Here is a 14,107-nt window from a genome sequence, read left to right on the forward strand (position 1 = left end):
AGATTCAGATTCAGATTCAGATTCAATTTTAATTGTCATTGTCAGTGTACAGTACAGTGTACAGTACAGAGACAACGAAATGCAATTGAGGACTTCTATGTGTAATCCACGGTTACTTACCTAACAATTTCCTAGTACAAGACATTCATCCATTGATTATGTTTGTGCACAATCTCTTTGTGCATGTAAGAGTCAAGAGAATTTAATGGTGATATGCACTGGGACTGGAATATCTTTCTTGCTGCAGTTTTCCAGACGTATTAACACTAACAAATTAATGTCCAATAATACAATAAATAATATTGTATCAATAAATAATATTATATAATAATACAGTAAAGTATCAGTTATATTAGGTAACCAGACCATAATAGTGCAAGCAAAAGCGGTGAGGAAGTTGAGGATCCAGTTGCATAGGGTGTCCAAAGACCTAGTTCCCTGAGTTTGACAATAGGTTTAGAGGGGATGATGAACGCCGAGCTGTAGTTGAGAGGTTCAGAGTTGAGATCCATAACGGTGAAAGGTTAAAGAAGTTGGCAAAACTCCAACTATTGATATGCCCGGGTTTTCAGAACATGGTCAGGTACAGTAGGAAGGCTGGACTGCTTCTGAGGGTTCACCCTTATGAAGAATCTTCTGACGTTGGCCTTGGCGACTGAGATCGCAGTATCGTCAGGAACTGTGGGGACTCATGAAGGTACAAATTAATGCTGGAAGTGCAATACGTACTATGAACAGCATCAAAACATTTTCAATGTAATAAGGAGCACATGGCATTACTTTTATCTTATGATATTTATAGGGATACTCTGCTACCATCAAGAGCCGCAACTGCAGGTTTTTAGAGATCAATCCATGCTGCTTAAACACCTTCCTAATCCACAGAGAGTATTTAATTTAATAGAGTACTTTTGCCAGCATTTAGCTGCAACGATACTTATTCCTTTGGATCCTCAACAATGGCATTGCTGTTAAGCCTGCATTAGTTCTGGTGTTATAAAATGTAATAAAAAGGAACCACAGCTGCTGACTTATAGAAACGTACAAAATTCTTAAGGGGTTGGACAGGCTAGATGCAGGAAGATTGTTCCCGATGTTGGGGAAGCCCAGGACAAGGGGTCACAGTTTAAGGATAAAGGGGAAATCCTTTAGGACCGAGATGAGAAAAACATTTTTCACACAGAGAGTGGTAAATCTCTGGAACTCTCTGCCACAGAAGGTAGTCGAGGCCAGTTCATTGGCTATATTTAAGAGGGAGTCAGATGTGGCCCTTGTGGCTAAAGGGATCAGGGGGTACGGAGAGAAGGCAGGTACAGGATACTGAATTGGATGATCAGCCACGATCATATTGAATGGCGGTGCAGGCTCGAAGGGCCGAATGGCCTACTCCTGCACCTATTTTCTATGTTTCTATAAACGCAAAATGCTGTAGTAACTCAGTGGGTCAGGAAGCATTACTGGAGAAAATCGATAGGTGACATTACGGATCAGGACTTCTTTAGATTGATTGTAGTTGGGGGTGTTGGGCACGGGACTTGAATCAAGAAAATACCAAGACTAATCACGGCCAGCAACAGATGACCTCGGGCAGCAAGGTTCCCTGATTGGCCGAATGTTGGCTTGGGATGCTGTGATCCATCCCAAACCAAGATTGTTGTGAATTCATCATTCATACCGCTGGATTGTCAGCTTCCCAAACAAAATATGAGGTGCCATTCCTCCAATTTGCATGTGACCTCACTCTGGACTTTATTAACTTCACCACTAGCATCCACTCTGCCCTAAAATTCACCTGGACTATCTCTAATACCCCTCTCCCCTTTCTTGATCTCTCTGCCTCCATCACAGGAGACAGCTTATCGACTGATGTCTACTACAAACCTTCCAACTCCCACAATAATCTGGACTACATTTCTTCCCATCTTGCCTCTTGCAAAGCTGCTATCCCTGATTCTCAATTTCTCCGTCTCCGCTGCATCTGCTCCCAAGATGAGGTTTACCATGAAGGACATCTGAGATATCCTCATTCTTTAGTGAACATGGTTCCCTCCCCCCCCCCCTCCCCCCTTCTGTCATAGATGGGTCCTTCACACATGTCTCCCCTGTGGCCTGTAATTCTGCTCTCTCTCTTCCCCTCCCCCCAGATGCAACAAGGACAACATTTCCCTGGTCTTCACCTTTTACCCTACCAGCCTCCACTTCAAACACCATCCTCTGATATTTCCATCACTTCCAACATGATTTTCATCACAACTTCCCTTCTCCACCCCTTACTGCCTTCAGCAGAGACTGCTCCCTCTGCAACTCCTTGGTTCATTCATCCCTTTGAACTGAGACCATCCCCATCTCAGGTACTTTCCCCCTGCAACCACAGGAGATGCTACACTTGTCCATATACCTCCTCCCTCCACCCCATCCAGGAACCCTGACAGTCCTTCCAGGTGAGACAGAGGTTCACATGCATTTCTTCTAACCTTATCTACTACATCCGGTGATCAAAATAATGTGCTCCTGTGCATCGGTGAGACCAAGCGTAGACTCTGACCGTTTTGCTGACCGCTTATTCTCGCTAAGGCCTGCTGGTTCTCTCGGTTGCTAATCATTTTAACTCCTCTTCCTATTCCCACACTGACCTTTCTGTCCCAGGCCTCTTCCATTGCCAGAGTGAGGACATATGTAAATTGGAGGACCAGTGGCCTTTGTGTTTCAATTGAGTAGCTTACAAGCCAGCGGTATGAACGTTACATTCTCTTAATTTTAGGTAACTTCCTCAAATACTCCCCTCCCGCTCTTGTCCTTTCCTCCACTAAAAGTCAATTAACCAGTTCCACAGTTTGCAACAATATATCCCTGTTGGGATCACACCATCCTGAGCCAATAATCAGGGAACCTCACTGCCTGAGGTCATCTGTTGCCGGCCCTGAGTTGTCCTGGTCTTTTCTTGCTTCTGGTTCTTGCTCCTCCCCTCCCAGAATCAGTCTGAAGAAAGGTCCCAACCAGAAACAACACCTCCGCTCAGTCCGCAATAACCTACCTGACCTCCCGGTGGCTCAGCACTTCAACTCCCCCTCCCATTCCCAATCCGACCTCTCTGTCCTGGGTCTCCTCCATTGCCAGAGTGAGCAACAGCGGAAATTGGAGGAACAGCACCTCATATTCCGTCTGGGGTCCTTGCGTCCTTATGGCATTAACATTGAATTCTCCCAATTTGGCTAGCCCGTGCTGTCTCCTCCCCTTCCTTAACCCTCTAGCTGTCTCCTCCCATCCGCCCGCCCTCGGGCTCCTCCTCATCCTCCCCTTTTTCCTTCTTTCTTTCCCCACCCCCCATCAGTCTGAAGAAGGGTTTCGGCCCGAAACGTCGCCTATTTCCTTCGCTCCATAGATGCTGCTGCACCCGCTGAGTTTCCCCAGCAATTTTGTGTACCTTCGATATTCCAGCATCTGCAGTTCCCTTTTGAACACAGAAACATTATCTATTCGTTTTCTCCAGGAAGCTGCCTGACCTGTTATAGGTTACTCCAGCATTTTTGTCTATCTTTAGTTTAGGTGTTGTTATGCTTATGGCTGGCCACTTGTAAGTTGGATGAGTTACTGAAGGAAAGAAAAATGTGCTCAACTGTGTAGAACCTACTCCCATTAGGTCTGCAGATGTACCACATCCTACTTGTATTCCACTCTGGAGCATTTCATTTGCAGGGTTTCAAAGATTGTCATCACTGAGATACATGATATTCCATAGGAGCATCATTGGCTCTGCTCTTGTGGCCAGAGACTTTCTGCTCAGAGGTCAAAGTCATATTTACTCTCAGCTTCTCAACACAGATCTTTCCAAGTGGGTGCAACAGATCAGTGCCACATATCCCAGTTTGCTGGGATCACTCAAGCAGTATTTGTGAAGAAATTATTTTCTGGGAGAAACACAAATAGTATCCCGGGTTCTCATGAGTGCATATAGGCAGCTGATTGAGCACTTGTGATAAACCTGGATCCTTTTATCACCAGGAAAATGTCTACTCTCTCAGCTGCTGTGAATCAGGAGAAGAATTTCCTCGCAGTGGAAATATTATGATTTTGGAAAGTGCATTTGTTCTGTGAATCCGCACTAAATGACATTTTCAGCAACCAGCACAGTCTAGAGTTCGATCCTGGGAGGAAAGGTCTACCCTCATTCTCCCTGGCACCACTAACTATTGTATTGTCAAACCACAACCACCAAGCCCACTTACAATGCAAGTACCAAGATAGTAATAGAGAATGTAAATTGATTTTTTTTTGTTTTGCTTTTATTAGCATGTCCAAAAGTATGTTTTAGTGTTTCTCTGTATGTTTTATGTAGGGGGTGGTGTGGGGGGGGGGGAGTAGAGGGAAACTGTTTTTCAGGGACCTACCTCGATGGAATTGTGGCTTTCTTCCTTGTCGCTTCTTTGCCCCCCCTCCTCGCGGCCTTACACTGGTTTTGTGCCGCCTTTCCCGGAGTCGGGCCCAGAGCTTCAGCGGCGGTGCAGCGGTCACTTTAACATCGCGGAACGGGATGACCCACGGTATCTGGCGGCAGGTGGAGTGGACCTTCCATCGTGGAGTGGGCGATCTCTCGCCGGAGAAGAGCTCCGACCGCTGGCCTGCGGCCTACAACATCTTGAAGCCGCGGTCTTCCGGTAAGGAGGTGGCCGATTATGGGAGCTCCGGGCCGCAGGGTGTGCTCGACCTGTCCCGACGTCGGCGTTCCGACCATCCCGACCAGAGGTCTTGAACATCGGGCGGTCCGTATCGGTGACTACGGTGGGTCAGGGTCCCGACCACGGGTGAACAAGGGAGGAGGAGGACTGTCTGAACTGTATTGCCTTCCACCACAGTGAAGAATGCAGTGGTGGATGTCTGTGTTGAATTATGTTGTGTATTATGTCCTTTTTTAATTGTAACGCTGCATGGTAAATTCATTTCACTGCACCTTATGGTGCATGTGACAAATAAATGTGAACCTTGAACCGTGAGATTTTGTTACCTGCAGTAGTCCAAGTGCATCCTGCCATACAGGCCAAGCAAGGCAAGAGGTCATCATGTGCTGCATACTGCACACTTGCAATGCAAGGATAGCAGCTGGTGCCAGCCGATGAGCAGCAAAGAGGCAGCGAGTGTGAGGGCTATAAAGATATATCCTGAAGAGCAACATGCACAGGAGGAAACCATGACTTACTTTGGAATGTCCCTGTTCAGAGCAACATCTCTTAGCTGAAATCAAGGAGGGAACATTGTCAGAAATGGGCCACAAAGGACAATCTGATAGATGCTTCGTGATGCTAAATAATCTGCAAAATTAGAGTGCCCAATGCGCACTCTCCACATTCCAATTATATCACTGACATTGTACATCAGTAATTTGCTTGGGCAGTTCAGATGACACACACAAATCTCTCACAATGTGCTTTGCTGATCCACCTACATTGATTTTAACGTGAATGAATGATTTATCGCTCTATTTACTTAAATAGTTTTCTGTAATGTCTATGAATATACCGATGAGTGGCACTTTCCGTAAAAGAACGCTGCGATTTTTTAATGAGGATCTCCTCTGCTGGTGTAAGCAATTGAGTAGGGATCACCGTGATGGAATTTCTTTGAGCGTCTTTCCGCTGTGCAGGGATTCCTACTCTGCAGAGATGACTACGGGCACTTCTTTATAGTGGGCCTGGCAGGTCACCTGGCACACAAAATTTACATTCTGGCACATATTTTGTTGACCATGGCTTGTGTGCCCCTTTGAGTGCAAACTTGCCCGCACCTTAAACCACCTCTCTTTTCCATAGCATTGCTGCTATCTGGTTGCCATACAAATGTGCTTTAAAGGCTAATACCCTTCTCTGTTTGCAATGCAGAAAAGTGTTGGAAGATGCATAAGATTCAGTGAGGTGCCATTGAGAATTTTAGTGTTAGATTCTGAATGTAAATCGACCCTGACACCATTTCACACTGGTTAAGCTAAGTTGTATGGAGGTATGTAAAATTAAAAGGAGTTTGATCAAGTAATGAGGTATCCTTTTCCTCTGGGTGGCGAGTTCCAAAGGTTTTGGACAATGTTATACTCGTATTGTTATACTCAACACCAATGTTGATGGAACATGGAATTTTATACTGGGACAGTGGTGGATGCAGAATCCATTTTTAGCCTTTTAAAGAAAAGGAACATATTAATAAACCAATAATTACCAGGAAAGGACAACATCTTTAAGTAGGATTTGCTGTACGGCATTACACCTGTACAGTAAATTTCTAGAACAAGACATGTTGTTTCCCTCAGCAAGATATGGGACTTTCACACAACAATGTAAGGATTCATCAGATCACACTTAAATATATTCATGAGGGTTCAAAAATATAGGTACAAATAAAGGTCATAGGTACAAAATAAAATGCAGCAATTTCAGAACATAGGAAATGGCGATCTTTTTGTAAACAGCTGACATTTTGTTTAGAGTTAGCAGTTGGCAGTATTTATGCAAATTGTGGGTAAATTGTTTGGAACTGTATGTAGAAATGGGAAGGGCCAGCACAAATTGATTGGGGTGAATGTGTTGTAATTTTTGTTCATGTCTATTTACATTGGTAAAGGGAATGTATCAAAGTGCACCAAAATACAACAGGAGCATTTTCAACATGATGATAATTTGAAGTTTCTTGAACATGACATGATACTGCCAAAGATATTTTCTCTATGTAGATAATTTATGCACTATTCATAAGATACAAGATAAAGTAATTTGAGAATGTTTAATTGATATCTTCGAATTTGTACCTACAGATTTAGGCGTATGAATGAGATAACAGATCATATGTTTCCTCTCAGGTTCTTCACTATTTAGTTGGCTTGAAACCTGCAGATTTGACTGGGCATTTACTGCCTTGTATTTTGCATGCAGCACTGCTGAAGGTCAAAGAAGAAGGTGAATACAGATTTGTATGCTTTTATGGCATTACATTAACATTCCCAATTGTTTATGATTGAAAGTTTTCAGATTTCTTAGATTTCTGATCTAATGAAATAACATTATTTTTAAACGCTGTTTATTCATAATTTAAAATAACTTAGTATGTTGTCCTATCTTTGTGCTTCTAGTTTTACTTATCCTAATTTGTTTAACACCTTCAACAGAATCTGTAGAAGATATCCCATCTGTAAGAAAAATAATCCAGCAGATCATTTCTCATGCAAGCAAACTATTAAGATATTCAAATCCAGATATCAAAAAATTGGAAGTAAGTTTGCTGATCCTCTCTTTACAAATGGCAAAAGTGCCTTTCCAAAAGTGGTGAAACTTAACTATATGATATACTTTTCAGGAACTAATTAGTCAGATAACAGCTTCAGAAACTATTATTGCAAGATCTCGATCATTCAAAGCCAAATTTGGAATTCAGAAATGTGAAAGGGATGATGAACGTGAAGAATTGGAAAGGTAAATGATGTGTTATATTGGTTTATCTCCCAATTAGTATTTGATAATTTGAATTAATCCACTTTAATTAATTAATTGCTTGAGAATAGTGTGGCTGAGGAGCTAGTGCAGGGGGCAGGGATTTAGTTTTCTCGACCATTGGGATCTCTTCTGGGGAAGGGATGACCTGTCCAAAAGGAACGGGTTGTACCTTAACTGGAGGGGTACCAACATTCTAGCAGGCAGGTTTGCTAGTGCTACACTGGTGGATTTAATAGTGTGGGGGTGGAGTCAACAACGTGGAAGCATATGTGTGGAGTTAATGGGGAAAGAGAGTCACGGAAAAGTCACGGAAGTCTCCAGAAATAACAGGACAGAAAGTTTAAAAAGGGAGAAGAGAGTAAGGTCGGGTAAAATTGGGATGGTTGTGAAAGGAGGGGTGGTCAACGCCGAATTGAAGGTATTATATTTGAATGCACGTAGCATAAGGAACAAAGTGTGTGAGCTTCTAGTACAGTTGGAAATTGTGTTGTTGGAAGGTATGATGTTGTAGGCATTATGGAGACTTGGCTGCAAGAGAATCGGAGCTGGGAGTTGAATATTTAGGGTTATGCGTCCTATCGGAAAGACAAAAATTTGGGCATAGGGGGTGGGGGTAGCTCGGTTGGTTAGGAATGAAATTCAGTGCTTAGCGAGGGGTGACATCGGACCAGAAGATGTACAGTCATTGTGGATAGAGCTGAGAAATTATAAGGGTAAAAAGACTCTAATGTTTTGGCTCTAAAAAATTTTGGCCGATTGGGGACCTCTACTGGCCATCCAGAGCGTCCCTCAGCTCCAGTAAAGTACGCAATGGTAGTAAGAATAAAGGCGTAGACTATTTTCTACATGGGGAGAGAATCCAGAATCGGAGGTGCAAAGGGAGTGGTGGCGCAGGATTCCCAAAAAGTTAATCTGCAAGTCAAATCGGTAGTAAAGAAAGCAAACTCAATGCGAGCATTTATTTCAAGAGGGCTTGTATACAAAAACAGGGATGTAATGCTGATGCTCTATAAGGTGCTGGTAAGGCCGTATTTGGAATATTGTGAACAATTTTGGGCACCATTGAAACATAGAATGGTGAAAGGCTTGGAAACAGTGGATGTGGAGAGGATGTTTCCACTAGTGGCGGAGTCTAGGACTAGAGGTCATAGCCTCAGAATTAAAGGACATTCTTTTAGGAAGGAGATGAGGAGACATTTCTTTAGTCAGAGGGTGGTGAATCTGTGGAATTATTTGCCACAGAAGGCTGTGGAAGCCAAGTCTGGATATTTTTAAGGCAGAGATAGATAGATTTTTTATCAGTATAGGTGTCAGAGGTAATGGGGAGAAGGCAGGAGAATGGGGTTAGGAGAGATAGATCAGCCATGTAGACGATGGGCCGAATGCCCTAATTCTGCTCCTATCACATGACCTATGACCTTATTGTCTTGGTAGATTTGATAAATCATGGATAGACAGTGAAAATTTCTTGTGCAATTTATGAGAATAAACACGACTGATGGAAGGATAAGATTTTCTTTAATTACCACCATGTAAATGTACTGAGAATCGATATCATGTAAATACAAAATATTACATTCCTAGGATTTATTTTTCTCAATTGGTGGCACAGACCCAAGTGTGACCCCCCATATCCTAAAGACATATTGATAAGTTAGTTGTCTACATTAGATAAGACCTAGTCAAGTTAAGTAGCAATTAGGTTATCATGATGCGGCTGTACAAGTTATTGGTGAGACCACGCTCGGTGTATTCTGTTGCAGTTATGGTCGCCCAGCTATAGGAAGGATGTCATTAAGTTTGAAAGGCTGACAAGGATTTTACCTGGACTTGTGGGTTTGAGTTACAGGGATCAGTTGGAAAGGCTGGGATGTTCCTTTAGAGTGTAGGAGGCTGAGGGTGACCTTACTGATGTGTACAAGATCATGCAGGCTCGAAGGGCCGAATGGCCTACTCCTGCACCTATTTTCTATGTTTCTATGAGGGATATGGATAAATGAACGCTCACAATCTTTTCCCCCAGGGTAGAGGATTCTAAAACTAGAGGACATAAATTTAAGATGAGAGGGGAGAGATTTAAGAGAGACCTCGGGCAACATTTTCTTTCAGGGTAGTCCGTATCTGGAATGAACTGCCATAGGAAGCTATAGAAGTAGATACAATTACAAAGACATTTTGACAGATATATGGATAAGAAGGATACAGAGAGATATGGGCAAAATGCAGGGAAATGGAACTTGCCAAGAATGCCAACTTGGTCAGCATGGCAACGGTTGAAGGGCCTGCTTTCATGTTGTTTGGTTTTATGACTCCAGGGTGGTTTGGAACAAATATTGTTGTTCTGTAGTCTATATAAATTTACATTCAGGTAAGGTTCTTTGGTCTCAGATTTCACCCTCCATAGGCAATGATAAAAATGCCATAGAGTAGTCCCCCCCTCCCCATGCCTCTGAAGTCGAATTTTAGTTAACAGATACAAAAGATCTTTTTTAATTAAAGTTATTTCAACAATTTAGTTGACCTTTTTAAAGTTGAACACCAATTTCAACATGAAAATAGAATTGACTCATTGTGTTATCTTATCGTTTTCTGCTTTATAATGGTAGAATCATTTTAAAATAAGGCTTTTAACAGCATTGGTGCGGTGGTTTCTAAATTTATTGTTCATCTATGAGGTCTTGAGCTGGGAGGTTCTTATGCATGTATCCGACAAGTATTTATGTGACCTATATTCTTCTCAATCTTATCTTGAATCCTATGGGGGGGGGGTTTCCATGCGTCTATAATGTCCTGGTCCATGTAGACTATATAAAATGTGCAATCCCATTAACCTTCCTTGATAAGTCTTCAAAATCACACCCGTTAGACACAACTTATTGTTTCTTATTAAATCTATCTAGAGTATTCTTGATTAATTTGTGACTCCCCAAGTGCTAATTGATGCCTGTTGTCCTTATTTGCCCACAAATGACTCGCTTGCTCACTTACTCCTTCTTTATTAAAATAACAATACCACATTTGTTGTCCTCCACCACATTTACAAGCAGAGGTCCAGAAACTAATGGCCAGAATTTGTGCTGTTGGCACTTTGCTACTTTTAAGAGTCTGGGATATATTCTATTCAGACTGGCTATTCATGCACTATTAATGATATTACATGCATTCATGTATCTCCACTGTTTATCATTACCATGACTTTGCAATGTAAGTTCCAGGTATGGCGATATAATTATTGAATTTGGGCTTATTATAAATAGTTTCAGTGTTTTCTACAGTATTGTTTTAACTTAACAATGGGATTGAAGCTGTATTGTCATAAAGTTCTGGTATTAATTTTGAAATTATGATTTTACAAAACTTTGTTTAAAAAAATGAATTGAATTTATTTAAAGGTTTGTGATCTGAGTAGTGATTTTTGCTATTCTATAGGGATAAGATATAGGGAGCTCGATGTTTGCTATTCTATAGGCATAAGATATATATGCATTTCAAAAGACGGGGTGTTGATTTGGCGTGATCAGCATGGTTTTGTCCATGGAAGATTGTGTTTCACTAATTTGAGGTTTTTGAAGAAGTAACCAACAAGGTTGATGAGAGCAGGGCCAAAGATGTAGCCTATAGGGTCTTCAGCAAAGTGTTTTGATAAGGTTCCACATGGTAGGCTAATCTGGAAGGCTAGATCGCATGGGATCCAAGGAGAGCTTGGTAACTAGATGCAGAATTTGCTTCATCGTATGTAGCAGAGGATGGTAGTAGAATGTTGTTTTTTGGATTGAAGGCATATGATGTGGTGTGCTTCTGGGATCAGTGCTGGGCCCATTGTATCAACAATTTGGATGAGAGTATATAAGACATGATTGGTAAGTTTGTAGATGACACTCAACTAGGTGCTATTGCAGGCAGTAAAGATGGTTATCTAGAATTACAGCACAATTTTGATCAGCAGGGCAAATATGCTGAGGAATGGTTATCCAAGTTTAATTAAGATAGGTGTAGATTTGTTATTGCATGTGAACCAATCATAGTAGAAATAGCATCACTAACCCCACCTTACATGCTTATGAGGGGGAGGTCTTGTATCCTCTGGGAAGAACCACTTTCAAATGGGTGCTGAAAAACACCACAAGAAATCTAACCTATGTTTTGAATTGACTGACTCTACTGGGCATCCATGCGTGCCAAGACTTAGGGCTAGTCTCCTTTGACTGGTCCGTTCACAAGCTACTAATATCTGAGGACCCGATAAAAGGATACCCTGATCTATTCGATGGCAAACTAGGCAAGCTGCCTGTGACCTACAAGATATCCATTGACCCCAACGTTCACCCAGTCGTCCATGCACCCCACCGTGTGCCACACGCTATGAAAGACAGAATTGAGTCTGAACTAAAAAACATGGTCTCCTTGGTCGTACTAGCCGAGATCAGCGAACCCACTGACTGGGTTTCCACCATGGTTGCCACCCTTAAGGACAAAAACGAGCTCCGTGTATGCATCAATCCAAAAAATTTAAACGCTGCCATCAGGCGTCCACATTATCCTATGAGGACTGTTGAGGACGTCGCTGCGCAGATTGGGCGAGCAACAGTATTTTCCGTCCTCTACGCAAAAAGCTTGTTTTGGCAGGTACCGCGAGATGACGAGTCATCAAACCTGACCACATTTGCCACTCCGTTTGGCAGATTCAAATTTCTCAGAATGCCATTCGGCATTAACTCGGCCAGCGAAGTCTTCCAGAGAAACATGGAACTGCTGTTCCAAGGACTCCCGTGTGCCATCATCGTAGACAATTTCCTGGTTTATGGCAAAGACACAGCGGAGCATGCCAACAACCTAAAGCTTATCATGGACCAGGCACGTGAAATCAACCTGAAATTCAACCCTAATAAGTGCAAAATTTTAACTGAAATGTTTGGTTTGCTATTAGACATTGAAGTGACTGACTGACCAAGAAGCATTGATTCATAATTTTAATATCTTGTTTTTAGGTTTGTGAGCTGTCTTTTAGAACAGCCAGAAGTCCCAGTTATTGGAGCAGGACGAGGCCCTACAGGAAGCATTATTTACAAACTATTTGTTAATGCACAGAGGGTAAGAACAGAATGAAATTTTTATATTTGGATTTGTTTCCAAAATGTTTTGAATGATCTTTAAATAAAAAAGGGACAGAACACTTTCTGGAGAAACGGAATACTACATTATTCAAATCCCATTCTTGTCCTCTTCACGTAGTATAAGCAAATTATCTAACTCTTCAGAGCATCTTTGTGAAGGGGAGAATTAGATGTTGCGACAGAAGTATTGTGCGATTCATTTTGGGTTTCTGGTAATGTTCTGTGCAATACTACATGGGTGAGATCACTTGAGATGTTGGGCATTTTAAAAAAATAATTGTGCCCAATTTGACCTGTAGTGTGGCATACAGCAAGATTTTTTGCCTTAAGACTCTTTCAAGGCAATTAGCCACATTTTTAGAGATAAATAAGGGGTCAATTTCTTTCCTTAGAATTTATTTTTGAACAAGAAATAGACAGCTGCTTGAATATTGAAATGAAAGGAACAATTAGTTGTGGGAAGTTGTTATTATTCACAATTTGTCAAGTGTTGTACAGGCACGTTGAACAAAAATAATCTCACATTTACATAATTGGATATTCTGCCCCAAGCTAAACAGTCAGTAATTTCATTAAAGATTCTCAGTTGAAAGGGATCAAAATCCAGCTACTTCTGGAAAGTACCAGAATGTAATTCACACAGCTGGTTGAACAAGTGATAGCTGTGTATCAGTTATGCAGATTAAAGGTTGAAGCCAGTATTCTGCAATTGTCCTCAAATGCTGATGTACGTATGGTCTTTTGGAATTAAGCCCAAAACCAGTATTGCTGCTATTTCTATTTTTTCTTGCGAGTGTTCTTTTGTTCTTCATGTCTTTGTATATTTGGAGTACTAAACAATCTTGTATCGCCCAGTGAATACAAATATGCACGAATGGTAAAGTGCATGTAGTGTATCTGGAACCACCAATACACCTACAAGGAGAATATTGCAATAATTGGAGATCACGATTATAGTAAAGTGATATCCAATGCCAAGCAATAAACAAAACAAAATAATGCCAAAGTTAAATGATTAACAAATTCTCAGAGTTGATGGGGTGAGCATATTTTTTCGTGCTGATTAATAGGTTCTTCATTTTAATGGGCTTTGAGTAAACTGGAGAAAATATGTACAATACATGTACGATAGTTAGTACTGCTAAAAATGATATTTTAATTTTAGTCATAGTCATAGTGTGGAAACAGACCCTTCGCCCCAAAGCCCACACCGGTCAACATGTCCCAGCTATACTAGTCCCATCTGCCAGCATTTGGTCCACATCCCTCCAAACCTGTCCTATCCATTTACCTGTCTAATTGTTTCTTAAATATTGGGATAGTCCCTGCATCAACTACCTCCTCTGGCAGCTTGTTCATCCATACATCCACCACCCTTTGTGTGAAAAAGTTACCCCTCAGATTCCTATTAAATTTTTCCCCTTCACCTTAAACCTATGTCCTCTAATCTTCGACTCACCTCCTCGGGGCAAGAGACTCTGTACATCTACCTGATATATTCCTCTCGTGATCTTATACACC

At 41.6% G+C, this 14,107-nt stretch overlaps 1 protein-coding gene across 2 annotated transcripts in view; it reads left to right on the forward strand.

Moving 5' to 3' along the window:
• The window catches only part of rab3gap1 (RAB3 GTPase activating protein catalytic subunit 1), a 74,240-nt gene that overhangs the window by 56,968 nt on the left and 3,165 nt on the right, over positions 1-14,107 (forward strand). For both annotated transcript variants that reach the window (XM_033024678.1, XM_033024679.1), the window contains exons 20-23: positions 6,842-6,938; positions 7,148-7,251; positions 7,336-7,451; positions 12,461-12,563. In XM_033024678.1, the coding sequence (XP_032880569.1) occupies positions 6,842-6,938; positions 7,148-7,251; positions 7,336-7,451; positions 12,461-12,563 (420 nt within the window). The remainder of the gene's footprint in view (positions 1-6,841; positions 6,939-7,147; positions 7,252-7,335; positions 7,452-12,460; positions 12,564-14,107) is intronic.

Source organism: Amblyraja radiata, chromosome 7 (genome assembly GCF_010909765.2).
Source record: "Amblyraja radiata isolate CabotCenter1 chromosome 7, sAmbRad1.1.pri, whole genome shotgun sequence".
NCBI lineage: Eukaryota > Metazoa > Chordata > Chondrichthyes > Rajiformes > Rajidae > Amblyraja > Amblyraja radiata.